The 27,582-nt window shown below is 39.2% G+C and overlaps 3 protein-coding genes across 25 annotated transcripts in view; 2 read left to right on the top strand and 1 right to left on the bottom strand.

The window, feature by feature from the left end:
• Positions 1-152: 152 nt before the first annotated feature.
• LOC123873632 (zinc finger protein OZF-like) lies at positions 153-19,251 on the top strand. 22 transcript variants are annotated; one of them, XM_045918556.1, is made up of 21 exons: positions 153-762; positions 2,988-3,156; positions 4,025-4,223; positions 4,561-4,626; positions 5,349-5,438; positions 5,770-5,853; positions 6,527-6,671; positions 9,379-9,489; positions 9,868-9,978; positions 10,107-10,217; positions 10,638-10,721; positions 11,288-11,458; positions 11,667-11,837; positions 11,904-12,074; positions 12,225-12,395; positions 13,096-13,165; positions 13,369-13,530; positions 13,636-13,761; positions 13,936-14,045; positions 14,444-14,521; positions 14,652-19,251. In XM_045918556.1, the coding sequence occupies exons 2-20, from the start codon at positions 3,122-3,124 to the stop codon at positions 14,509-14,511; spliced, it is 2,256 nt and encodes a 751-aa protein (XP_045774512.1). In that variant the 5' UTR covers positions 153-762; positions 2,988-3,121; the 3' UTR covers positions 14,512-14,521; positions 14,652-19,251. The 22 variants fall into 22 exon arrangements, with proteins under 22 accessions (XP_045774512.1, XP_045774517.1, XP_045774516.1 ...); XM_045918558.1 differs by having other exon boundaries at positions 154-762; positions 11,375-11,458; XM_045918561.1 differs by lacking the exon at positions 10,107-10,217.
• On the bottom strand, positions 8,188-27,279 carry LOC123873635 (actin-related protein 5). 2 transcript variants are annotated; one of them, XM_045918583.1, is made up of 13 exons: positions 27,089-27,279; positions 26,839-27,004; positions 26,072-26,238; positions 25,399-25,590; positions 24,361-24,591; positions 23,871-23,992; positions 23,556-23,636; positions 23,262-23,423; positions 22,837-23,000; positions 22,385-22,522; positions 21,825-21,979; positions 20,763-21,082; positions 8,188-8,216 (listed from the first exon to the last, which is right to left on the bottom strand). In XM_045918583.1, exons 1-12 carry the CDS (start codon positions 27,192-27,194, stop codon positions 20,778-20,780), a joined length of 1,989 nt encoding a protein of 662 aa, XP_045774539.1. In that variant the 5' UTR covers positions 27,195-27,279; the 3' UTR covers positions 8,188-8,216; positions 20,763-20,777. The 2 variants fall into 2 exon arrangements, with proteins under 2 accessions (XP_045774539.1, XP_045774538.1); XM_045918582.1 differs by lacking the exon at positions 8,188-8,216 and having other exon boundaries at positions 20,649-21,082.
• LOC123873650 (26S proteasome non-ATPase regulatory subunit 14) overlaps positions 19,615-27,582 on the top strand; it is a 29,389-nt gene continuing 21,421 nt past the window's right edge. The window contains exons 1-2 of the mRNA XM_045918608.1: positions 19,615-19,630; positions 20,623-20,642. The gene's annotated coding sequence lies outside the window, so the exon portion shown is untranslated. The remainder of the gene's footprint in view (positions 19,631-20,622; positions 20,643-27,582) is intronic.

Raw genomic sequence — 27,582 nt, forward strand, 5'->3', positions numbered from 1 at the left:
ACAAAGTGAAAACGAATAAGCAGTACCTATGATTTTTTTATGGGCCTCGATAAAAATCTACAGTAAACGGACGGGCCGGACCCCACTTTAAATTACTTGCCGACCCCTGGCCTGGACTCTTGAGTTCTAAAATTATTTTTAAAAGTACCCACATCTTGCTATAAATGTCATTTTGTACTAACACGCGTATCCACAATAAACAAGTTTTTTTTTCAAATGGAAGAAAAGCAGAAAACCAAACTTCCACGAGTTGTAAGATATCGTCGATGGCACTGTTCAGTGTGTGACATATTTACTAATTCCTACAACCAATACAATCAACACATTGAGGGAGTTGGACATCGGCACAAAATAATGAGCAAGAGTTGCAAAAACGACATCATCCAGGAAGAGCATGAATGTGACACTGGATTTTACGTTCTAGCATTTATTCAAGTGATCGTAATTTCCTTTATATTATTTTATGTCCTAATCAGGTTCTGTAATTAAAATTATATTTATATAATTTACATATTAAGTAATTATCATTAAGGATGCCTTAAATTTCGCGCCACAATTTTAATTGGCGGAGAAGTCGTCCCCAAGCGTTCACGGCTTCTATGCGCACGAACGAACGCGCAGAACAATGAGGTAGCAGCCATTTTATGTCGGTGCCCAAGAAAAACATAATTCGAATGGCCAATCTTATCGAAATTGTGTAATTAGTGCTCTAATTTATGTGTTTCTGCACACTCCACTATTTTTAGGTGTTTCTTTACTTATGTGAGTAGAAACAATGTTTTGCTATATATAACAATAGTCAATAAGCATAATGAAACTTATCATTTTGCACATAAATGGAATAATTACAATTGAAAAAACTCGAGCTCGTTCCGTCTATAAAATATGTAAGATTAGTGTTTGTAGCGAGCGCGAGTATTTATTTGCAAGCTCTGTATGTTGTTTACAAGTACAAAGTAAGCGATTAGTGGTATCGCAAAAATGCATTCTGCTTATTTAGACATCGGATATGACATAACTTTCCTTACTAATAGCAATTTATAGCTTCGTAGACTAGTTTTTGTTTACATTACAATTGTAGTGGTCATTAATTACGCTTCTCATAACAACCGGCGTCGCGCAGCCTCGGCTTGAAAGTTGGGGACAAAATTCAATAACGAATTGGCCATTTTATTGATGGCAGGGGGGGAAGCTGGGTGGAGACTAGCGGTCAGCTTCGGCCATTTCATTATAAAGAATCATTTTACTTTGTTTTGTTTACATTCTTGTTTGAATTTGCTATGTTAACTATAGAGGTATAAACAAACATCTTGTACATTGTATGCTTACATACATTGCATGATAAGCGCGGCTATCTAGATATAATATAACGCATACATTTCACAAGGAGTATAACTATATCATACTAGACCTATTGAGTCAGTCAATGCCCTATGTTCACTAGCACTTAATTCTATTATAGTTCAACAATACTGTCAGAAACATATAGGAATTATATTAGAATTTGAGCAAAGTCTTACTAGACTAAAATGTTTACTCCTTTGCTTTTATTTAAGCATAACAAGAGTATGCTGTAAAGTAAAACTGAGTATTCTGATAGAAAATAAATATCTCAAATTTTCCACTCTTATCAAATCTAATTGATGACCAGTTGACAACATAAGTTACAAATATTTTTGTAAAATTGTTCCTAGACTTTTGTAAATCTCTTGCATGTTTCCTGCATTTAAGCAAAATCATCTAATCTATTATTATGCTTCTAAATCTATTTTTTATTCAATGAATATTTTTGTATTACGTACACAATTATTTACAAATGATTTTATTATTTCTATTAGTGTTTTTGATTTAATTTACTGTAAGTAAATTATTGTAATTTTTTCAGTTAAATAAAACAACTTACTTAATTATTCTTTATTTGTTTCAATTCATGGTAATTTAAGGGTGCTGTATGTCCAGAGAAAAAAAGGAACCTTTATATAGGATCACTTTGGTGTGTCTGTGAACGAAGGGAATCAAATCCTATAGGGTACTTCCAGTTGGCCTAGAATCATGAAATTTGTCAAGTAGCAATGTCTTGTAGCACAACTTAAGGCCAAAATTCGGAAAAAAAATTAAAAAGTTTTATTTCTTGTATAGAACCCTTTTTGTGCAAGTCCAACTCGAACTTTGCCAGTTTTTTATATTTCAATTCAACAGCTTCTGTTTGGGTAGTTTCCCTTAATAACTAAGTTGCATATTATTTAAAGTGGTAATATTATTAAATACTTATATATTTTTGTAGTACAAATACAGCTCAAAATATATTGGACTAGCTTTTGCCCGCGAGTTCGTTCACAGTATATGCATAATTTGGGATAATATAGCAATTTATCAGTGAAAGAATTTCCAGAATCCAAAAACTAATGTAACAAATTTTATAGTTATAGTAGTTACAAAAAATAAAAACCAGTAACAATTTTATTAAATTAAAAGAAATACAATACAAGATAATATAATCTATTATTTACTTACTCATTTCCTATTTACCTTAATATTAAACTTTTAGCAAGTTAAACACTGGAGTTAAGTAACCCATTGTAAAGCTGGTTACTCACACACCTGCTGCAGGGGCAATCTAAGTCGCACAGCGGATGGGGCAATTTAGTTTTTTTTGCTACACATGTCATGCGTGCGGTTCCAAATGAGAGTAAACATCCCGCGGAACATGTATGTTCAGAATAGCGCCAGTATCATCCAAACCCCAAAGGAAAAATGATTGAGAAATTGCTCCAATTTTGATACACACACCGCCATGTGGTAGGGTGGCAGGGACTAGATAGGAAGGTCATGTGTTCCTGCCACCCTGCAGTAGGGACAATTAGGAAATTTCCTCTACCTTACCTATATACTTATCTATTAAGGGGGCAATTTAGGGTCAAAATCCTAGATTGCCCCTGTGGCACTCGTGTGAGTGCCTGCTTAAGAGTAAATCGTCCATTCTGCAGGTGGTGGTTGAGGATGGAGCGGCCGGCAAGTCGCCATTAGTTTCCCGGCACACTGGGGCGTGGGCGTCGGGGGCGTGGCGCGGGGCGTGGGCGTCCCCGTGCCGCCCCCCGGCGACCTACTCGCCACTATATCCATGTTCGAGCAGCAGATCAAGGCAGAGCCCATGAGGTGAGGATTGACCATTATAAGACGAGATTCATTGAGCGCACTTTGCCTTTGCTTAGACTTAAGACACTGTAAAGAGACAGCACTATATTGCTGGCATAAATCTGTCTCATTTTAACTGAAACTGAAGTCTAAGCAAAGTCAAAGTACACTCGGTAGATCTCAGCCTAAGAGTGCCTATCCATTGAAGCGGGTCAGAGATGTGTTCATCAAACCAATTAGATTCCTAAAAGCCTAGCTGATTATCCCCAGCTTCACTTGGGTGGAATTTTTGAAAATCGGTGAAGGAATGAAGTTTCCAAAAAACCCTCATTTTTGATTGCAAGTACAAATACCCATTTTCATGGATATCATAGGATATGAATGACAGACTTTCAAACAAACTTTCATCCCCTATTTTCTGGTCAGATTTTTGTTATCTTAGTGGAATTTCCAAAAATACTTTCATAGTGAATGCCTGTGTTATAAAATGTTATTGTCAAAATTTCAATTTTTTCACCTCCATCACCTATATAGACATAATATTTTACCACATCAACTTGTAATTTGTTTTGTCAACTAAGCACAGTTAAAAGTTACTTTAATGGGGCTATAAGCAAGTTTGAAACTCCTTAATTATAGGCAACAATGAAAAAAAGTGAACAAATTTAAGGTTTGAAAGGGTCATCTCTATTGGAAAAACCTATGTTACAAGTAAGGTACAGTCAAGTAAGGTACTTCCGATCCATACAAGTTCTAAAGTGAATAAATTGTGGTGAATTTTTTCACTTTACAATAAGATTAAGGATGTTTATCAATGTGTGGGTGTATGTACTTGTTTGCATGTGTGTGTGTGGAAATCCGAGGACATGACACAGTTTTTCCTTTATAGCTTTTACACACACCCCCACGTCAACACCGGCCCCCCGACTATAGTACGCTCGGACTCCGCGCACGGCATCATCATGAACCAACACCACCAGGAGGACTCGAAGGACAGCCTGTCGGTGCAGCAGCAGGTGCAGCACCAGCAGGACCTGATGGAGCAGCACCAGCAGCAGGAGCTGCAGCACGACGATGAAGTAGACAACGTTAGTCAACTGTTCAAATATTTACTAACATAACATAATATATTTTTTGTAAAAGAAATAGAAAAGATTTCATGAGAAACTATCGAACTAAGAACTTACTATATTGAAGGTTATTAGGTATTTTTTTTGTAATCTGACTTTTTTTGGGGGTTTTATAGGTGGCTTTTATAGGTTACCAACTAAAGTAACAATAATTGCCATTGCTGGACATTGGTATTTAGTCCCCACAAGAGATCTACGTCCAATAAATTGCCCCACGCCACATTTTGCGTCGCCTGAATCCAGCGGCTCGTAATATTATTGTGTTGTGCCTAACCTAGAATTCCTTTAATTACAGCTAAGCTTCAAAGGTATGGAAGATGAAGGAGTTGAAATGGATATGGACGGCCGGCAATGTTCTCAGGTATTTTTACTTACCTACTGATTTGTATTTTGATAAAATAAACCCATTAAGCCTTTTTCCTAATTTTATTTATGACTAGATGATGCCCGTGACTTTGCCTACGTGGATATCGGTTTTCAAAAATCTTTGGGGATTTTTCTGGGATAAAAATCGTATATTCAAAAATAACAATCCTCCAAGATTCAAATTATCTCTCTACCAAGTAGATGAAGATTCAAAATTCAAGATTTTTTATTTGCAGAAACATTTTTTACTATGAAATGTTATTAAGTACATACTGTCCAGTAGAAATGTTTCACCTTACATAATAATCAGGCATGCAAAATTTGTGCAAAGTCATTCATATTAAAGATTCATATTTAAACTATTCTATGAATTTACGTTTTTAAAAGTCCTGTGGGAGCTCTTTGTTTTTCTGGGACTATATCCGTCCCCAGAATGTAAGCTAACTGTGCAAATGTCAAAAACTGTTAAATGGATGGTTCACAGAAACTAGTAGACAGAAACGCTTTCACATTTTTAGTATTAGTAGGGATTGTTTCCATCCATCTCAAAGGACCAAAATAATATGTATGCTTTTATATTGAGGTTTAGTTAGTTTTAAAACCATTAAATTGTAATCAATAATTTTTTGAGGTGATAATAATGCACTATTAAAATTACTAAAATAAAACCTTCATTATATTGTCCCATAGCAAATCTTTTATTAAATTCGTTTGCAGGGCATGGGGGTGGACATGGGATCAGTTCAAACAAAGATGGAAGTCTCAAACGGTCAAGGAATACCAAGGTCTAAGCCGCAAGCCTGTAAGGTACGTATTATAGTTTAAACACCGTCAAATCTATGTGATTGATGGATGGATGTGTAATCAAAGTTTAACTTTTTTTTTTAATCTGCTCAAGATGAATAATTTAGAAGCTTTTCAAATCAAGTACTAGGGCTAGTTATTAAAAGATGAAAAGCGATACATAAGACGTGACATCATCAGCAATGGGCATGCGTGGGAAATCGCGAGATGTTAAATACTGGTTTTTGTTTAAAAAAATGCCAACCCTGCATTTGACGTAAAAATCAAATTTAGGAGCCATCCCAATCAAATGGTAGGTATATTACCTATAAACAATGCTGTTTTTATTTTTTAGGTTTGTGGCAAAGTCTTGTCGTCTGCTTCATCGTACTACGTCCACATGAAGCTCCATTCAGGAAATAAACCCTTCCAGTGCACGGTAAGGGTTAATAGAATTTTTCATTAATATGTTTCAGTGTACGTCAAAGTATAGAAATATTCGGCCCGCTCCATTTTACCGTAACGAAATATGTACCGTGGTGATACAAGTGGTGATGATACCGCATCTACACAACTAGGTACTACTAATCAATCATGATTTTTACATAAGTTTAAAAAAAATGAGTTTCTCCTATTTTCGAATAACAATTTTATTGATATAATTGCGCCTTCTATGTTTTGTCGTTCACTGTTTTTGTTAATTTAAGAGTTTCTCCCCTACAGCCTGTGGCATCATGATCCAGTGAGTTGAAAGGCCGTGATTTCGATCAAAACGGTACAATTGCAGTACAGTTTCAACAGCTTACACTAAATTTTTTTGTTCCTCTCGATTTTATGCAATATCACCATTTTGACATAGGCTATTTTTATCCCGGAAAATCGTGTTTCCACGGGATTTTCAAAACTAAAATCCACGCGGACGAAGTCGTGGGCATCAGCTAGTAATATTATATGCGGATGTCTATCTAGGTTTACGACTTGCACTACCCATATTATGTCTACCCATAGTATAAATGCGAAAGTGTGTTTGTTTATTGGTCTGTCCTTCAATCACGGAGCAAAGGATTGACGTGATTTTTCATCAGCTAGTAATATTATATGCGCATGTGTAGGTTTGCGACGCAGCGTTCTGCCGCAAGCCGTACCTCGAGGTGCACATGCGCACGCACACCGGCGAGCGGCCGTTCCAGTGCGACCTGTGCCTCAAACGCTTCACGCAGAAATCCAGCCTCAACACGCACAAACGCGTCCACACCGGTGAGTGACTAGCTTTATTTGTACCAACCATGTGTACATTTATTGTGTGGGCTGATTCTTTTAATACCTTGTTGGTCGCCTGTTGCCAGTACTTGGTGTTTTTAATGTACCCAGCTGAATTTCTTGGCTTCAACAACTTTAAATCAAGGCGCGTTTGGAATCCTTGTAGCTTTATTTTTAAATTGATGTAAATGATTACGTATCACTTATGTAAAATTAAATTTGTATGTTTTTCTACTATTGATCAATTTAAAAATGTACCATGTTATATATTACGTTTTAGTTTAGTTTGTAATGATGGGGCTGGCATATAGGTCACCTATAAAAACCCCTTAAAAATCAAATTTTAAAAAAAAGAAAATAAAGTCATGACTTGGGTCTCATGAACTAAAGGGGCGCAACTCGCTCAGTGTCCTTGATTGGTTGGCTGTCATATCACACCATACTTTACCGTTCGCATTGGTTACCGCGCGTCTTCGTACAGTCTGTCAGAAACTCTAATATCATTTTATAGAGCTAGTTGGCTAGTGTTACAATCCAAATATCCAAGTTCGTGTATCTGATCTAAAATACTGCAAGCTAAATTCTGGTAAACTCAAATTCAGGTATTGGATCGCCTAAGCCGGTCCAATATCTGGTTTATAATATGAATGGATACTTATCCAGTGTCCAGCTAAACATATTTACAAACAGCTAAATAATATATGCATGTGTATAAAGTAAATTCCACATTGCCAAAAGTGATAGTTTTCCCAAAATGTATGGCAGTTGTTAAAAAAAATTAAGTATCATTTTTAGTGCCGAAAATGGGCGACCAACAATGTATGATGACGCCTTTTGTGTTTACAAAACAGATTTATATTGTTTCGAAGACATTAGATTTATTCCTGATTGTATTTTCTTGTACTGAAGTATTTTAATTTATTTTAATTTAATTTAAACAGCTTTAATATAAATCTGATCTGTAAATAAAGAATCTGTTCTTTTATTTCCTCAACTTTATTAAAAGTAAGTGTCACGTAAGATCAAAATATGCCATGTGAGCTAATAACAGCTATTAATAACAGAATTCTATGTCATGATCCGATGTGACTAATGTAATTTCCATATGGTTACTTTTATTACACATTTTGGTTCTTTTACTTTAAGTGCATCCTGCCTTTTTAATGATTAATTTCACAATATAATTACTATTAACAGGGCTCTCTCCATCACTTACTCCATACAATCGTAGTTCCAATTTCATTTGAATATTAAGCAACCAAAGTCCATGAAATTTTGCAGACATATTCTAGAAACTAATATCTGTGTCTGTGGTGTTTTAGATTTTTCTAAAAATATGTAGTTTTAAAATTACAGGGGCTCAAAAGATTTGTATGTGAATTTTTAAGACCGCGTAACTTTGAAACCGAATATTTTAACAAAAATCTGGAAAACCACAGGCCACCACAGATAGATATTAGTTTCTAGAATATGTCTGCAAAATTTCATGGACTTTGGTTTCTTAATATTCAAATGAAATTGGAACTACGTTTGTATGGAGCGAGTGACGGAGAGACCCCTCTTAAATAATCAGATGTTATATTCTAGTCAAATGTCTTAGCAGGAGGTTCTATGGAAGTTACATCACTTGTCTATCTAATACCTTTTATAGAAAACTGCACAAATTCATTTAATATTTTTAAAACCACATTCCCATGTAAATTTTTACCATGAGGGGATCTTTTATTTTAGCCATTGAAATTACTAATTAGCAAATACAATAATAAATAATTACATTTTTTATATTTTCGATCAAGTCAACCTCCTCCTGTTTCCGCGATACGGATGTGTTTTAAATTGGTTTTTTTACTATGTTGATATTTTTTTGATTTATTTTCACTTCGTTTTGTCGCCCTGATTTCTTAGTTTTTATAATTTTATTTTTCTGATATTTATTACAATGGTTATATTTAACTGGATAACGCTACAAAACAATAAAATTAATTAAATCATATTCTCGCCGAGGCATGTTTATCGAGCATTATAAAAAAAGGCAGACATTACGTATAAATATAGTATTCATATTCATAGAGGACCTTAAACTAAAGGGGGTAGACAGTTGTTAAGATCTTTTGCATAATAATATTATACGCAATGTCTGCACAGTAACTAATTTTAAAGTATTTGCTCATCAATCGTTTACGCTCGTTTTTGGAAGGTCAAGAATACTATAATATTTAAAATATCCTGTACGTACACCTTTTATTTTATTTTATATTATTAGTCAACGGATATTAATATGATACTTAATTTAAGTATAAATAACGTAGATATTTTATTTATATTTTTCAATCTATAAGTGTAGTAAGTGGCCTCTGGACGAAAAGTTGTCAGTAAAGTTAAATATGCACTGGCCCACATTATTTGTTGCACTATGAATCAAATTATACAAATGATCATAACGAAGTTACGACACTGGTGCGACTCACAGTTCGCTCGCGGCAATCTGACAACACATATGCTTAACATTAAGATGTGAATAGTTTTTGAGTTGTGTCTCGTAGTTAATAATGTCCCATACAAGATCAGGGCGCGAGGAAGACTTCGTCGATGAGAGGTAAACAGGGGGAGGTATGGAACACACTTTGGGCTCCCGCTGTACGCGACTGAGAGTCCTTAGTGCGTTCCGCGAAGTGGCTTGGATCAAAAGACGGCTCGCTTTTAGATGAGCACATGCGCGCTTTGATGGTGAAGGAGCGGCCCTACAAGTGCGAGCTCTGTCAGATGCGCTTCACGCAGAGCTCCAGCCTCAACAGACACAAGAAAATACATACGGGTGGGTCTCTGCCCTTCCTCTAATCTCTATTACGACTTTACTTAACACTGTATCGTCTCGATCCTTTCATATTACTTAATTTGCTGAATTATAACTAAATTGTAAGAAACAAACACACTGTTTGAAGCCACTTTTCTTAAGGCCAATATTCATTAGAGAAATTCGAATCTTGAGTAAGACAGTGGTGGCGCATCCTAGTTTGCCATTTCTCTCACCCTTGTTTGCGCGACTTCCCCACTTGAGGCAGAAGGCACTATACCGCGGAGCCAACCTCCCCCTGCGTGTGGATGCGTGTGCAGTTAGATCGTTACTCGTAAATGCTATATATTTGTTTGAGTGAGTGAAGTGACGCTATATCGAAACTCGTATACCTTATAGAGGAGCACAGACGAGCCCTGTTAGAGAAAGTGCGGCCGTACCAGTGCCACATCTGTTTTATGCGCTTCACTCAGAAGTCCAGCCTGGGCCGACACGGAAAGATACACACCGGTAGGCATTTGCCCTAAAATCCTTAAGTAGACAATCAATTAAGTAACTTTAGAGCTGACGTACATTAGGTTATCGTTGGAGGAATCAGCGGAACCGTTTTTGTAGCTGGATTTTGTTGCTATTTCTAGAGGAGCACATCCAATCGCTGATCAACAAAGTGCGCCCCTATCAATGTGACATCTGTGACAAGCGGTTCACGCAGAAGTCCAGCCTTGGCACTCATAAACGTATACACACCGGTGGGTCCCTTGATATTTCATTACTTCCCTACGGTCTCCGAGTCACAACCGAAACGTCGCTTACCCTCTTTCAAAGACTGTTGTGACTTCGACACCTTCTTTGTGAATAGTTTAAGGGCTCCCGAGTTACCGATTACTTTATAGAGATTAGCGATTTGGAAGTGTTTTAGCAAAATTATAGTAAAGCAATAATCTTACGTCCGAAAGCATCACGGGTCGTTGCCGCAGGTCGAGCGCGCTCAAAAACTATTCACAAACACTTAACAGTAAAGCATGTGTACGTTGTGAAATTTTGTTATTATAGTAGGCGACAGAATGTCTGATGGACAAATAACGAGGTGATTCCCTCATGGTGGAAGAGTGGAATTATTTGTCCATCGTGGTTTTGTTTTGTTTCTCTGTCCCCCCGCGGCGGCGCAGGCGAGCGGCCCTTCCAGTGCACCGTCTGCCTCAAGTCCTTCACGCAGAAGTGCGCGCTCAATTTGCACGAAAAGATACATACGGGTTAGTAGCCCACATATACACTTAAAGCAGTTTCCTTTCGATCCGACTAGCGACTTGCGACTCGTCACATGCTCACACATCTCATTTAGCGTCATGCTTCTTTCCCACTTTTCCGTTGCCCGCCTGACCCGTTGAGTTACGCTCCCCAAAGCTTCCATCTCGTTGCTTCCGACTAACATCTCGCCCTCTTAACTCATTGCGTGCGCGCTTTTGTACTTCTGCACTCGCCGACGATCCTTCCGCCTGTATTCGATCGGCCGGTCGCTCCCTCATCCCATTTAGTCACTTCAGATTAGTAATTTCATTATTGTTATCATCATATCTTCATGATTATTAATTCTTTCACAAAAGCGGTAATGCAATCGCCGCAATGACGCAATATTGGCGCCTCGGTGTCGTAATTCGACACAGCGTATCTAAATTGGGTAGTATCGATGAGCGATAAAGTCGCGCTTGTGACGGGCGGCGCTCGGCCGTAGCGGGGGGATTGGCGGGGCGGGCGGGGGCCAAGCTTGACTTGCGTCGGCGACGTGCGTTACTCGCTTTTGTGTGTGCACTGGGCGCAGTGCAAGGGCGCCCTTACACGTGCGGGCAATGCCCCGCGGCGTTCGCCCGCCGCCCCTACCTGGACATTCACATGCGCACGCATACAGGCGAGCGGCCCTATCAGTGCGACGCGTGTCTCAAGCGCTTCACGCAGAAGTCCAGCCTCAATATCCATAAACGGACGCACACAGGTGGGTGAAGCCACGCGGCCGGACGGCCCCCGCCCGCCCCCACACTCCGCCCCGGTCTCCGCCGATTCACTGCTCAATACCCTTGTCTAATCGACTTGGAGCGGAGTACGGCGAGCGGCGACCAGTCGGCGCCGCGACCTCCGTAGTGCGAGGGCGGCTAGCGCCCTTGCGGGCTCGCCGCTGCTATAATGTGTATGTTGGGCACCAGTCCAGGGCAGACCGTTCCAGTGCCTGTCGTGTCCCGCCGCCTTCACCTGCAAGCAATACCTGGAGATACACACCCGCACGCACACCGGCGAGCGGCCCTATCAGTGCGACATCTGCCTCAAGCGCTTCACGCAGAAGTCGAGTCTCAACATTCACAAGCGGACGCACTCAGGTACGTGAGGCGGGGCGCGCGGCGCGCGGTGTGCTCGCCCGCGGCAACTCATGCGTGTGCTTACAGTGCAGGGCCGGCCCTTCCAGTGCCTGCAGTGCCCGGCCGCCTTCACGTGCAAGCAGTACCTGGAGATCCACAACCGCACGCACACGGGCGAGCGGCCCTACCAGTGCGACGTCTGCCTCAAGAGATTCGCGCAAAAGTCCACTCTCAACATACACAAACGAACGCACACAGGTCAGTCCCTCTGCGATTTGTCAGTCCTTCTATTTCCTTTCGCGCCTATGATCATATTGCGACACCCTGTTTATTTGATGATGTCGAAGTTGTCGGTGCCACATATCACTTATCGGTAGCGGGCAGTAACTAATGTGTGGTTGATGCCAGTGCAAGGGCGGCCGTATCAGTGCATGGAGTGCCCGGCGGCGTTCACTTGCAAGCCGTACCTGGAAATACACATGCGCACGCACACAGGCGAGCGGCCCTTCGAGTGCGATGTCTGTTACAAACGCTTCACGCAGAAGTCTACACTCAACATTCACAAGCGAATTCATACCGGTACGACGCGCGTCACCGCGATACACCTATCGTGGACTTTTATAAAGATGTGCAATTTGGTAGTCCGAACAAACTAGCGTTTTTCAAATTAATAACATCGAACAAACTCTAGTTTTCTTTCCGATGCCTTTTGCAACATGTAGCTTAGACAAATGACGATCGGCATTAGATGCGCGAGCAATCTTCTTTAACAAATTAAATTATTTACTTGGTTATTTGATGCTATTATTTTTGTTACGGAGATTCAAACTAATGCTATTCGTCATTCCGCTTTTAAATTATGGGTAATTATTCACACAGGGTGGATTGTTAGTGTTTGATTTTATTTGTTTTTATTTTTGTGTGAATATATCCACTGCGTTTTTGGAAGATGCATTGAAGACGGCAAATTGCGATAACAGGTATACTACTGATTCTGGACTTAATGATGTGGCACCGACGACTTGTACCTATTCCATTTTATCATTCGCTGCATCATCGTTTAAGTTTCAGTCTTCTATCATTTATTATAATTTATTAGCTTGAATTCATTAATTTCAGACTTCATCATACTGTCTAATTGCATATTGCCGTCTTTTTAACGATGCTTTTAGTTTGCTTTTTTCTTTTGGTCATAGCTTTCTGTTTTGTTAACAATCGCTTGGCCTAATAGAATTTTCAATATTTGAAGTACAGTAATAAAACAGCGTGTACATTTCAGGGGAACGTCCATACGCATGTGATATTTGCCAAAAGCGGTTCGCGGTGAAGAGCTACGTAACAGCACACAGGTACCATCATACTTACTTACTTTCTAGTATAGAATAATGTTGGATTTTTTAGAGACTTCTCGCGATTTATTTAGTTTGGAGTATTAGGTTGAAATCTATAGAGCGCACTTTGACTTTGCTTAGACTTGCCAGCGGTATAACGCTGTCTCGTTTTAACAGTGTTTAAGAGTGTGTGTTCTACCCCCGTGCCTGTCGTTCAACAGATGGTCGCACGTGGCAGACAAGCCGTTGAACTGCGAGCGGTGCTCGATGACGTTCACGTCGAAGTCGCAGTTCGCGCTGCACATCCGCACGCACTCCAGCGGCCCGTGCTACGAGTGCAGCGTCTGCGGGCGGACCTTCGTGCGCGACAGCTACCTCATACGGTGAGCGTGTTGTTATATCTTCTAGAAGAGAGTCGCGCTGCAACCCTTGCCATCTTGTTTCCTCTTCCTCCTGCAGTATTATTAAATGTGTTTGTTTGGCCGCAGCCATCACAACCGCGTGCACCGCGAGAACCACAGCAACATGTCGGCGAACAGCATCGGCACCATCAGCAGCGCGGCCAACGCCAACTCCAACGGCAACTACGACTCGCCCGGCGTGTGCGACCTCAGGTATCCCACGTACCATTTTACATCCTACTTAATGTGTGTATGTGTGTGTGTCCCAAATCAAACATGACGTCCATTTTGAAATCAAAGATGGCCGACATTTTTTTAGGATATTGCGATAGATGCCCTTTTATTTTTGTGAAAACAATAAAAAATGGGCACATTGTGTGTTGTCAGCTTCGTGCCGATGGTGAACCGCTACATGACGTCGCAGGGCACGCAGGTGTCGATGCAGGACACGCAGAGCAAGATGTCCGCCATGTCGCCGCAGTCCATCGCCTCCATGTGTGAGTTGTGTACTCTACTGTGCGGTACTCGTACCATCAACATGAAATTTCATCATTATTATCATCATCAGCCTGTGGACGTCCATTGTTGGACATAGTCCTTCCCTTAAAAGCACCACCACACTTGGTCCTCAGCCTTCCTCATCAACTTACCGCCAGCTTTATATCGTCGGTCCATCGTGCTGGAGGATGTCCCACACTGCTTGCTTATATACGCGGTCTACACTCAAGGACTGTCCAGCTCCAACGGCCATTGCCTCTACGACAGGCATGGCCTGCCCACTGCCACTTCAGCTTGCTAATAGTTTGGGCTATGTCAATGACCTTGGTTCTCCTGCGGATCTAATCCCATAACATAAAATTTAAAAACAAATAATATAATTTAACTGTCTTTGCAGCGTCCCCGCCGCCGCCACACACGCCTACGCCGCAGCCGCCGATGTCAGCCATGCGCCACGCTGATTGATCCGCACTACGTGAGTATCTCTCTCTCCTTCCCCCCCTCTGCATCGTATTCCTCATTGCTGACACTCATGCTATAGTTTTCTTGGGTTATAACAATTTGGTTGTCTTTAAGATCTATAAAAGTGGTTTATTTTGTTTCAGAACTTTTTATATCCGTCGATTGATCAGCGAGCAGCCCGAGTGCAATATAGAGAGTGAGGCAGCCTCCATGGGCAGCTAGGTTGTCCACAGAATGCGCCAAGTCGAGAGCCGGAGCTCTTTAAACGTCCAGCGTGGACTTATACACAGATCAGATTTTATTTTATATTATTTATTTATCCGTTTGGTTTCGTCGGCCGTGACGCGGGCGCAGGAGCGGAGTGGAGGAAGGTGGAGCGCAGTGGAGGGGGATGGAGCGGATGGCAGCAACCCTCGAGCAGCACACGACACCGAGTCGAGGACGCAGCCGGTAGTCACGTAGCGGTACCGCCTACGGTTGCATTGTGATTTTTTATCCACAACTGTGATTTATCTCTACCATCACACGATTATATTAATTCGTGGTGGCATATATAAATCGATACTTAACTCTCATCGTATAGATTGTAGGCCTAAATTTTTGATCTCATATTCTAATTTGCTTAGTGATAAACTTTCGGTATCGTGAATGGTAAATCACCGACCTTGAAATTCTAAATTTTGAACGTTCAATCGCTTGTCGTCCCCGTCTTCATTAGTCGTAGAATGTAACGATATCTTATTGCGATGCTTTAACTTAGATCGTCTCAGAGTAGATGGAGTTCGATAATTTTATAGAACTGTTACCGATATAACGTGAAGTATTTTGAACGGTGAGAAATTTAAGGGACTCTAGTATGATACTTCTACCGATCCGTAGGAACGCTTTAATGATGTGGTTGGTTCAGGTTTCATAATAATAAAGTACAAGTACAAAATAAAATGTCGCGGAGTCCTCGGAGGCAATAATAAAGCTTCACAGAATAAATTTAATATGATGTTTATTGGAGTAATCCAGAGAAGTGCCTGTTGCAACATAAATTTGGCAATATTTTTTAATCGTATTTCGTTCATAATGAAATTACGTTCGGTGTTCTTAATGTGTGTTCGCCGCTCGTGGCCCGAGACGCGGTCGCGCGGGCGCGGCTCGACTGTTCGGGACGGCTCGAGCATGTGCGAGACGGCTCGAGCATGTGCGAGACGGCTCGAGCATAATCGGGTGCGGCTCGAACATAATCGGCGCTGTTCAAAGATGTTCGGGGCGGCTCGAACATAATCGGAGCTACTTGAGCATGCTTGGGATGGCTCGAGCATAGTCGGGATGTTCGTGTATGTTTGGGACGGCTCCAGCATAATCAGGCTGTTCGAGTATGTTCGGGGCGGCTCGAGCGTGTTTGGAGTAGCTCGAGCATGTTCGGGCGCGGCTCGAGCCAGTTCGGGCGCGGCATCTCCAGCGTGCAGTTGTGAAGCTTCTGGAACTTGTGCCTTCTAGCAGATAGCGATGTTAGGCAATATCGATCATAACACCATTGATAACGCTTGGTTTTGTTCACTCGTCTCGTCATTTGCCTAGTTACGTTACGTTTCACATAGTTCGTGTTGTGTTCGACTTAGGATACTTTCCAAATTTGTTAAACTGTACTGTATTTTTGGCTGTTTAAGACTTGATTACCATTGCTGTTTAATTGGAGTAATAGTAATAACGTGTAGAGTATAGCGCAGTAGTCTTCCAAACCTTGAGACAACGTTTAGCACGCGCAGTGCGAGCACCGTGTCAGCTGCGGGGGTTCCTTAGGTTTGCCATTATTGATATCAAAGATAGATTGGTGCCATTTCTATGTAAATGATGTGGTAGAGTAAGTTAAGTTAAGTTTGCAGGTCAGGGTAGATGGAAATAAAATATTGTAGAGAGCTCGACTTCTCGTAGTGTTATGTACCGACTTCTGAGCCACTGTTTTGTTTAACTTCTGAGTATATTGTATTGTTTTCTGTTCACATTGTTTTATATACATTATTTTATTTCCACGATGTGGTGTGTGTCCATTGAGCTGAGGGTCGAAATTGTAAATATTGGTAGGGTTTATTTATTCGAATGATATGGAAATAATACGATTCAAAATATAAGTAAGAGCGTATGATCTGTAGAACTGTTTTTCTTCTACAATCATAGAGTATATCGAACTGATGAAATAAAAAATGGAATTAATCATAGAGTATTTAGCACAGAAGTATACTTTTGGGTATTAAAATCAAAATTTCCTTGTAGATATACATACCTAATGATAATAATAAATATACATATGGATGTTGTTTGATAGTCCTCAATATTTTTTTATATTTTGATAGTTCTGTATTTGAAACACGAGAAAATAGGCCAATATCTCATTTATCATTTACATATGAAATGAAATATGTATGTACACGATACTTTAAGATAAAGTAACATGACGGATGCATTTAGTTCCCCAGAAAATGAAAGTATAAAATTAGTGGTAGCGTCAAAATATATTTTTCATGTTTATAAAAAATCTTTCTTTATTAAGTTTCTTACCAAGCCATTGAGAACAGTATTATTTAGAGAAACTAGAACTTTGGTTTAAAACGTAGTATAAATCTTCAATTACCAGAAACAAAACAGCCACTGAGAAAAACGTTATTTACCAATAGTTTGTAGCAACATTGTCAAGTACCATGCGATCGGTGTTTATCAATGTTGGTACCGTTGTATTATCATAGATATTATGATGGGAATAGAAACACCAACATAGTAAACTAGGTACATAATAAAAGTATATAAATGTTTATCGGTCACTCGGGCTCGGCGAGAGTGGAAATTATGGAATAAGTAATATATTTTTGTTGTTATCTGTTCTGTCTTTATCGATTGTTTTCTTTATCATATTATTGCATCTATCTCTGTCCCGTTCTCACCGAGTCAAGAGACCAAGAAAAGAAGTAGTGGCCCTGGTATGTTACGAAAGGTGCTCCCCGTTTACAACCCATATTTACGCATCGAGTAGGGCAAGGCGCACCGTTCGTATCGGATCACGGCCACGAGCAAACAGTTAAGACGCATAAATTAGTGCAGGAACCATATTTAATAAATAGTTTTTAAGGCGAGTCCTTAGTGGTTCATGAATTTGTGTGTCTTCTCTGCCCCAACTATTTTACATACCGATGTTAGTTACTATATATTTAGAGGGTAATAATATTAAAGTATGTATTTGATTACGTAACCGTCGGAGCGTTATGTTCTGTTTTCTTTTCTCTAGTTTTGTTTTGACCGTAGAAAAGACTGAACCCAATGAAATGATTCACAACTTGTAAGTATACTCACAAAGATTGGCAAACGTTAGGTCGTGTTTATTTATGTTAAAATGTTCAGAGCGGTTGTGGTGTCGGACCAACCAGTTCACCTGACTCATAACTTCGGTTAAAGAAATCGTACATATCCTTATCCCGAGTGTAATGTATATTGCGTCGGAAGGCGGCTAGCTAGTCCGGGCCGAGGCGCGCGGGTGGCGCAGTAATCATACGTCTAAGCTACATACATATTTAGTTCTATCTTATCGTTAGATTTACGCATACTTCCGCTTTGCCAACATATTGCGTTGCTTACATCATAATCATACGAGAGTACAGCCTAAGGATTTTAACTTTTTTTTATATACTGAGAGCTATTTCTAAGTCGCTGATTTTTACAATTTGTAGCTATACACATATTATTATAACGTTACTAACAAATTATGGCTCTGAGCCAGTCTCGACGTGTTTTGGAGTATTTTACATACTTTTAATTCCTATTTAATTAAAAGTCGACGAGCAAAAATCATGGCATGATTCTTTTGAACCGCGGTCATTTAGTTATAGCTCTACAGAGTTTATTATTGACCAATATTTTTAAATACAACTGTTTTTCTTTTATTGTTAAAATTTTTAGGCTAGTTTATATTTTATCGAATAAGTTAGATTTGTTAACTGTGGTGTATTACATTGCACGTGAATATAATGTCGCCTTTACAGCCTGCTTTACGTCGGAGAGTTTCCTTTAGTGTGAATAGATTGTGATAAATTATTATTATTACTATTAGTTTTATGTTACGCGGCTGACAACACTTACGCACCAGCTAGTGATAGATTAAGCGATGATCTAATCAGATAAGTGACATTGCATCAGTCCTGTATTACGTTACATTATTATCCTAACGCATGTATACGTTTATTTCGGTTGATTGAAAATGGTTATATTTGTATAATTTGTTGAGACTGACCACAACGCTACAAGTAGGTATAAACCGCTCTAGGTGTCATCATCACCTTAAACTGAATCTTTCTATGATATTCTTCGATACTGTTTATCGGTGATTCCTACTCGAGTATGCGACTTGTAACTTAGTAAAGAGGCTGTAAGGGAATTATGTAGTCAGCATTATGTATATGCTTTAATGTGATTTTTTAAATGTACTCTTTATTATAATAGTATCATCTATCAATATACCTAATTAGCGAACTAACAAAGCGATTTTTAAATTTTTTATGTTCATAGTGATTTATATTGAGATCAAAATAAATACAGAGTTTATTTAATTTTATGGAAAGTATACATTGTAAAATTATTAGTGCCCTTTTTGGAAGGGCTCTATTAAAAAGAAAATTATATGAATGCAAAATAACAAGTCACGATTCTTTTAGAGGTCGCCATGTAGTGGAGAAAAATAAACGTGCCATGATATTTGTGGCTTAACTTCTTGTTTGATTTTTACCTGTTATATATTTATATAAGCAATTCAGCGGGATAAGGTGGTCTTTTGAGTCCGAGTGACTGTTGCATGATGCATCAGTGACCCTAATACATATGACAAGGCATCTGTGTGTGCTCGAAAGACGTTCACTACATTTATAACTGACGCCACGGACTCTATTCGAAAGGCCACCTAAGGGCCGGCGTACATATGGCGGAGCGCAGTGCAGAGCATGCCCGCGAAGTTTTCTAATCGCATGACGCATTACGCGATTTTCTACCAGAAGATGCGCAAGCACGCGCGGGACTGCGTGCGGATGCACAATTGATTATAGATATTATTTCAATTAGGATAATGTTGATAATATTTTGACTGAAAAATGTTCTGCGCTGCGCTCCGCCATGTTTGCCGGCTCTTAAGGTGCATGAGACGGGTCTGCCCGCGAAATTCAAATTAATTTCGCAATTTGTAAACTAAAATACAAAGGCTTATGGCATTCTAATTGCGCCAATGGCTGTATCATCTCCACATGTTTATATAAAAATCTTTACTTGATCTTTACTTTTTTTTCAGTTTAAGAAATTGTACCATAAGCCTACTTTGTCGCATTAGTTTACAAATTGTGAATTTCGCGGGCAGATCCGTCTCATGCACCTTACTGTAGTAGGTATGCTAGGAACGTTATTTGAGGGTAGCGCTAACACCCGCTCCTTGATTGCGGAGAAACTGCAAATTGTTTTGATTGGCTGAATTTATAGTAGGTATCCTTGCAACAATGCATTGTATCCAATAGTGAGCGAGCATCAACCAATCAGGTGATTGCGATCGTTAGTGAGCGAGCATCAACCAATCAGGTGATTGCGATCGTGACATTGTAGCTGTCAAACTACCGCAATCGAGCCGCGGCGTCAATGATACTGCGCTCGAATGACGTGCCCTACATCACTCGATTCTGTAAAACCTGCATCGATCATTATTACAATCGCAATTGTTATTGGCTAAATTCTTGTTGCAACAATGTAAAGTAGCCAATAGTGAGCGAGCATCAACCGCCGTCACTATCCGCAATCGAACTGCAGTATGCTCTGCCACGGCGCCACTGATGCATCATGCGACAGGCAGTTGACGATTCGAAAATCCACCTTTATGTATGTTTCCAGTTATTCGTTTCCGCATTTTAGCTTCTCATTCGATTTTGATAAAATATGTTGACATAGATAGTAATCATTGGTCCATGTATGTTGACCGCTTCAGCGATCTGCGTGTAGTTATAAATAGAAATCCAATATGGCGGATATGACAAAATACACCGAGAAAAAGATTGATCCTACGAAAATACTGGTAAAATAAAATATTTGTAATTCATTATAAAGTTATTTATTACTAATTGTAGGTACTGAACATTAATATAATTAATATTCTATTCTTAATTAAAAAGCTACAATCTGCTATAAGCAGAAAAAACTTGCAATCCCTGAGAAACGGCGGTACATATTGTGCAATATCTCGGGCGCGCTCGAAGGAATCCTTAACAGTCAACGACAATTTCTTCTTTAACCACGTTAGCGTCCCCCGCCGGTGCCAGAGTATTGTCTATGATAGGCGCTGGACTTTTGTAGTACTTGTTACTCGCGTGGTGCTCCTTCAAATACTCTCCGCCCATTTCGTAATATTCTTCTTTGGAAATGCACCAGTTCTCGAATTCGTTACTGCCAGCGAAATCTCTGGCGCCGTACCACGCGTCGAGGCTGGGGTTTTTGGCCATCACCACTTTGTGTGTTGATTGGAACGGTCGCATTTCGAGCAGCTCCTTTTCTAATCTTTCTTTCAGACCTGTGGAAACAATTTATTCATATCAGTTCCGACTCTACGACGACTTTTGACAATACATTATAACTGTGGCTAATTCTGTCGTACACAATCGCTTGAACTAAAATGACGACTAAATGTATCACTATACCTTTCATAATGCTCCCCGCGGAAAAGGATGGCACTAGATTTAGACCTGTCAACTCAGTTTAAGAGATTGTGTACAACAGTATTAGCCACATCGTGTGTTGATAATTAATTACAAATTATTATTATCTGTCACTTATTTGCTCAAAGTGGGTGCCACTGTACGCTTTTTGATTTTCAATTGTTAATTTAACAACTTAAAACAAGCTATGAAAGTTTCAAACGCGCCCGGTCTGAGGTCCCTCACCAGTCACATCGGGACCCGTCAAGGTCCGCGCGGAAGACTCAAGTGTGACCGGTCTGAGGAGCCCATAACAAACTCAGCCGAAAATTCAATTTATTATCACCATCGCAATGAGACTATCACATAGATTACAGCATTAACAGGATTGTTTTATGCACAATTTTCCAGGAACATAGGTTCAACATCTCGATGTTTGATTGTTTAATTTTTTTAATTAACTATGTGTAAATCTCAAATCTCTTTACAATTGTGGTAAATTTACGTTCAGTTAACTTGAAAGGTTAACTGAGCTCTGAATCGAAAGTTTGCAGTGTTAACTGGCGAACAGATTTGCGGTACCTACTTAATTAATACTGCAGACTTACTCAAACCTACCTGGAAACTGCGAACAGCCGCCGGTAAGGAACACGTTATTTGCGAGCAATAGTTGGTCTTCGGGAGTGAAATGTTTGAATACATATTCCATAGTTTCTGCTAAACCTGCCTCTAAGTTGCCCATCATTGAAGGTTGGAATATTAATTCTGGAGCTCTGAAATTATTAAGTGTTCAAATCAAAACTTTGCATCCTTTAATAATAGAAAATCAAACTGGAACTTAATTGCATGTAATTATTACTAATTAGCATAGATACCATTAAGCTGTGCTACTTATAATTTCCCACTCGTTAAACATTTTCTCTCGATACGAAAAGTCTAAAGGGTGGAATTTGAAAGTTATTATTTTTTTTCACTATGTAGTAATAAATTATGTGAAATCTGCGCACGGAATTTTGCTACAATTTTTTCAAAATGTCTTGAAGGGTAAATTTTGGTATAACGGGGTTGTAATCAACGACTACACAAAAAATGGCGAGCATTTCCAGACTGGAAACACGCTGTTAGGAGTCCGCCTCCGAGTCCGAGTCCGCCTCGCGGCTGATACTGGTAGCACAGACCTGTACGGCTCAATGGCGAGATGCAGCTGGTGCTGGTGGTGGCTGGGCGGCGCGGGCTCGTGCTCGCGCAGCGCCTCCTCCAGCTCCACCAGCCGCTCGCCGTCCGCCTCCGAGTCCGAGTCCGCCTCGCGGCTGATACTGCATGTGCCACAATGAACAAGTTTGAATTTTTTTTAATGAATTAATCAAAAAAAAAAATTCAAATATCTCAAACAATGAAAACGTAATGGAACTTTAAAGTTGCGTTTGCAAGAATATTTTCGTTTCATGCGGCGCTCCAGTGTGTGACGTCACTATCAACGCGGCTTTACTATGGTGAAATTAAAAATGACACCAATAAATAAAAAGCAAGCAGTTGTATGTAAAATAACTAGGAACAGCGCGAGAGTTTACGTGTGATATCGAAACTATTGAGCGATTGAGTGATTTGTGTTGCGACTATGTCGGCTCACCTTTTATACACGTCCCAGTCGGAGTCCCGGTAGCCGAAGTCGTCGCCGGCGGCAGCAAGGCGCGAGATGGCACGCATGCGCTCGGCTGCGGCGGCCGTGCGGCGCTTCACCATGGCCGCGCGCCGCGCGCGCCGCGCCTCGCGCCGCACCGACACCTCACGGTACTGCACACCGAGATATAGTACAAAATAGAATCTTCCAGTCATAAAGAACAATTTGAAACCGGTCAAGTGCGAGTCAGATTCGCCCACTAAGAATTTCGTAGTCTTGGAGGATATACTTAGATCATTATTTGGCCAAATTAAGCTACGAGTATTATTCGGGCCGCAAAATTTGAAAAAAAGTGTGTGTGTTAGTGTGTCTGTATTTTCTTTAGTTTGCTAGAAGATAATCAAATCGCAGAAATGTAAAGATGATATACACACCTTAGCGCGCGTGTCGTCGAGCCACGTCTGGAAAGCCTCGGGGTCGGCCGGCGGCTGCATGCGGCCGGTGGGGCGCGGCTCTGCCGGCTCCTCCGCGTTGGCCGCCGTCGCGATGCGTTGCTTGTTCTTCTCTATACGCATGTTTAGATTCGCTATTTGCCTCTAAAATTATAATAATTCAACAATCTTTAACATTGTTATTAATATTAAATGAATGATTTAAAATAAAACTTTGGATATACTTTACTTTTGATTTTATTTTTTTACTTCAGATATAAATAAATGATTACCTACCTGTAAATCACCATAGTTCTTTATTTCAAAACTTTTGATTGCTTCATCAAATTCTTCTGTATCCCCTTCCTCGATTAAATCCTGCATAATAATAAAATGAACATGAAGAAAAAAATAGTTATTATATTAAAGTAAATTTCTTTATTTATTCATGTTCCAATAATTTGAAACTAAAACATACAACAAACTAATTCTGAGTAGTTTTTTTTTTTTTAATTTATAGACTATCGCTTGGCTGCAATCAGCTATGCTTGCCTAGAAGATGCCTATTGAAGGTACCTGTCTTAAAAGGTGAAGATAAACTGAATAATATACCTGCAGTGCTAGTAGTTGATTCAATTGTTCTTCGTCCTCTGCAAGTCTTTCTTCGCGCTTCCTGGCATTTATTTCTAGAAGACGTCGCGCCATTTCCTTCTTACGTTCTTTTTGTTGCTCAGCTATATTAAGATAAAAAAAAAACATCTATAATAGATAATAGATATCTAATAACATTAATAAAAAGGAAAAGAATCATTTATTTGTAATCGATAAACTCGGAAACTACTGAACCAATGTTAATAATTCTTGCACCATTGAATATTTCTTCTGAATAATATGATTTCATATGTACCGCGGATGACGTCGCGGGCTAAAGGTAGTTTATTATAATAATTTATTAATACAATATAATGTGGCCAATTTTGTTGTACACTCTCTAAAATAAAATAAATTACAGCTCTGAATGTATTGCCATCAATCAATTGTCATCAATCTAGTAAATTAGAGAAAGTCAAACTAAAAGTCTTCTGTATGCCCAAAGACTTACCTGTCAAACCAGAAGAGCTGGTGGGTTGCACAAAGGGCAGCTGAAGTCTTTTCACATTAGCCTCATAGTAGTCAGGGTTCGCCCACCTCCTGATCTCCTCCTGGTAGTCCAAAGCTATAGTGCTGTGCTCATGCAGGATCTCCTCTATCCTGGACATGGTGATCGCGTTCACGTGCACAGGGTACTTTAGTTGCAGTAGCTTATGCATGTAGCAGATTATTTCACTGCCCCCTGTGAAGTACCATTTTAGGAATTTAATTGTATGCTGTGTTTACCAATAATTAGCTTAACATTTTACTTAAATATTGTAGAGTTGAGTTATTATTAACAGACCAAACATGTAACAAGCTGTTGGTAAACCTCATAAAGAAAATAAAAAAAGGAAAGAATGATGGTCAAAATGGATGTAAGTTTCTGACTTATCATGCAAAATGTCAGAAAAAAAACCATTCCACTCCCCCACTCCTTTATCTTCAAAGTTAACCAGTCGAAAAATCTGAGAAAGTTCTGGTCAATCGATGATTATGTATATTTTACAGAAACAATAAAACCAATGCTTTAACTGACATAGTTTTTTTTATATCAACAATAAACCTCTACAAACAAAGTGAGTTTGGCAGTATGTTAACAAAAGTGATTTTTACCGTTTTATTTCTACGTTGGAACAGTTGGTATGCGAGTCTGACTTGCACTGGGCCGGTTTTTTTTTTTAAATTCATCAATAAATGACTGGGAAATCAATTATGTAAGTTTAAGTATTTTAATGTATTTTGCCTAGCTGAGATTGTGGCATCACAAATAATTCAATGACTCAATAGTTTTTAAGTTGCACATGAGCTCTCACGTTCTTCCTAACTTCCTAGTTATTTTACAAACAACTGCTTATTTTTGGGGTTCTATACCTCAAAAAGAAAAAAAGGAACCATTACAGGTCACTTTATTATGCGTCAAGATTCTTGTTCTCAGGAATGCGTGGAGATATTAAGATGAAATTAAAATACTCAGGTCTACAACCCGTAGAAGCTGTGAAAAACTTACCTAAATTAATTCTCCTAGCATGCTCGGCAACAACTTTGCCTCTTATAACAGGGATGATGTGTATAGTGTGGTATCCGCAGTTTACAATCAGTGCAGTGTCCCCAATGTCATTCTTATACAAACTGAACAATGAGTCTACTCCATAGCTCACTGCTGGCACGCCATAGGCCTCGAAAAGCAGTTCTGACATTACTGAAACAAAAGTTATCCTAATTATACATTTATCTTTCAAAATTAAACAGTTTAAAAATACAAGGGGTTATTCAAATGGGCAGATCAACAAATTACTGAGAGGTCAGCAATGCATTAGCTGTTCCTCTGGTGCTGGAAATGTTCATGAGCGGCGGTAATCACTAAACATCGGGTCACCCGCCTTTTTGTTTGTTCGCTATTTTTATTTCAAAAAATACATCAAATCAATAATTGAAATATCCATATCCATACTAATCCCTTTGACTGTCTATTATCGATTACCATTGATTATGGCTAATTCTTTTGCACACAAGTACTAAATTAAATTTAGTTCTATTTTTATATTTTACCATGGAAAACCAGTTTTCGTGGGGTTTTTTTATAAATTTATACACATGTGTATGAAATTGTGGGCATTGTTTGGTAAATTCATAATACTATAGGAAATTAACAGTCCTATGAATAGTACAATTTTACATACATTGCCTGCTATAATTTGGTGTGACAAAAGCTTCCGTCATGACAATGGGGTGTGGTACACTGCCTTCATTATCAATACCCAAATGTGAGAATATGTAGTCACAAACCAGCTCCTGCACTTCAAAATGTGTCACTACATTCTTGTCAAACTGAGTTTTTAGTTGAAATCTGGAATTTCAGAAAATTCAAACAACTTATTCAGTATACTGAATTCTGCATTCAAAATATGATGAAAGCAGTACCACAATATTAATTGCCCATCAAGTGGTCATATCAGTTAGTATATCTAATTTTATTTTCTCTCTCACTGACTGACTTATCAACACCAAGCCTAAACTGTTGGAGTCAGAAAGCTGAAATTTTGCACAGGGGATCCCTTTATAACATTGACAAGTAATAAAGCCAGATTTATGGAAACTTCCACAGGGTAGGAAATAAGTATTTATATTTTCGCTGAGCGAAGCTGTGGGCGGTCACTAGAACACAATAAATGTATGAATATTAGTAACTATTAAAATATATAAAAAGTAATTTATAATTATGTGTAATTCTTGATTGATAGAAAAGCTGCATATTAGCTGTTGTTATTATTATTGTGTTGTTGTTGTTATTCTCAAAGTTTTAGTCTACGTGCTTCGTTACAAAGTAATCTAACTACCTATTTTCAAATGTTTTTAAGGCTATTTTGCTGAATTAATACTGATGAAATTTAGCACCAGGGTAGCTTGCATTTTGGCCATAACGACTCTTCAGTTGTTTGTTTTTTACCTGACCGCTTCGATATTAATTATATCGTTTCCTATTTGTATGGGCGGGGTTACAGGGGGTTCCGCATCCTTTTTACACCGATCCTTTCGAGGCCGTGCGATTAAATTTTTGAATGTCAAATATGGTTCATCATGTATTGACCAGCCTACTCTGCATTGATAAGATCCTGAAACATATTGCAGAGGATAAAATATTATTATAACTTACTTGAATTCAATGTTGAATTAAATTTTATATTCAAAATACAAACCATTGTCAATAACTAATGGGATATGGCCAAATTTTAAGGTTGGTGCGTATTCGTGCACTATGTCTGGTACAGTTTTGTAATCTTTTAATACTAATACATCTTCCATTTTATTTTTTATCTTATTTACTTTAGTGCATGTAAAATTCAAAAAAACAAACAGCTGTTTTTTTGTTTGTGTATTCTAATTTTTCTCACCTGGCTTTAGGGCTCTGGGTTCTAGCCTTTTGTTAATGAGTGAACTATTATGGTACAGCCGGAAGCTAACGGCAAAATATTGTAACTAGAAAGTAAACACCACAAAGTATTTTTTATAGTACAGTTATCAGACAAGCCATAGTCTGTGATATTGCGCTCTCAAGAGTTGGCCAGCGCGGCGTAGGTACACAAAGATCCGCGGCACACGCTTGTGGTTTGTCGCACCCACCATAATAGTTCACTCATTAACAAAAGGCAAGAAGCCAGAGCAAAGCCAGTTAAGAAAAATTTGTTTTTTT

This window comes from Maniola jurtina, chromosome 17 (assembly GCF_905333055.1).
Source record: "Maniola jurtina chromosome 17, ilManJurt1.1, whole genome shotgun sequence".
Classification (NCBI taxonomy): domain Eukaryota; kingdom Metazoa; phylum Arthropoda; class Insecta; order Lepidoptera; family Nymphalidae; genus Maniola; species Maniola jurtina.

Bases quoted from the DNA above. Each gene is read 5' to 3' on its own strand.
- LOC123873632 (XM_045918556.1), top strand. From the start codon at position 3,122: ATGTTCGAGCAGCAGATCAAGGCAGAGCCCATGAG. The intron at 11,459-11,666 runs GTGGGTGAAGCC...GTTGGGCACCAG, and splicing joins CCATAAACGGACGCACACAG to TCCAGGGCAGACCGTTCCAG. The intron at 12,075-12,224 runs GTCAGTCCCTCT...GGTTGATGCCAG, and splicing joins ACACAAACGAACGCACACAG to TGCAAGGGCGGCCGTATCAG.
- LOC123873635 (XM_045918583.1), bottom strand. From the start codon at position 27,194: ATGGAAGATGTATTAGTATTAAAAGATTACAAAACTGTACCAGACATA. The intron at 27,005-27,088 runs GTTTGTATTTTG...AATATGTTTCAG, and splicing joins CCCATTAGTTATTGACAATG to GATCTTATCAATGCAGAGTA. The intron at 22,523-22,836 runs GTGAGCCGACAT...TGGCACATGCAG, and splicing joins GACTGGGACGTGTATAAAAG to TATCAGCCGCGAGGCGGACT.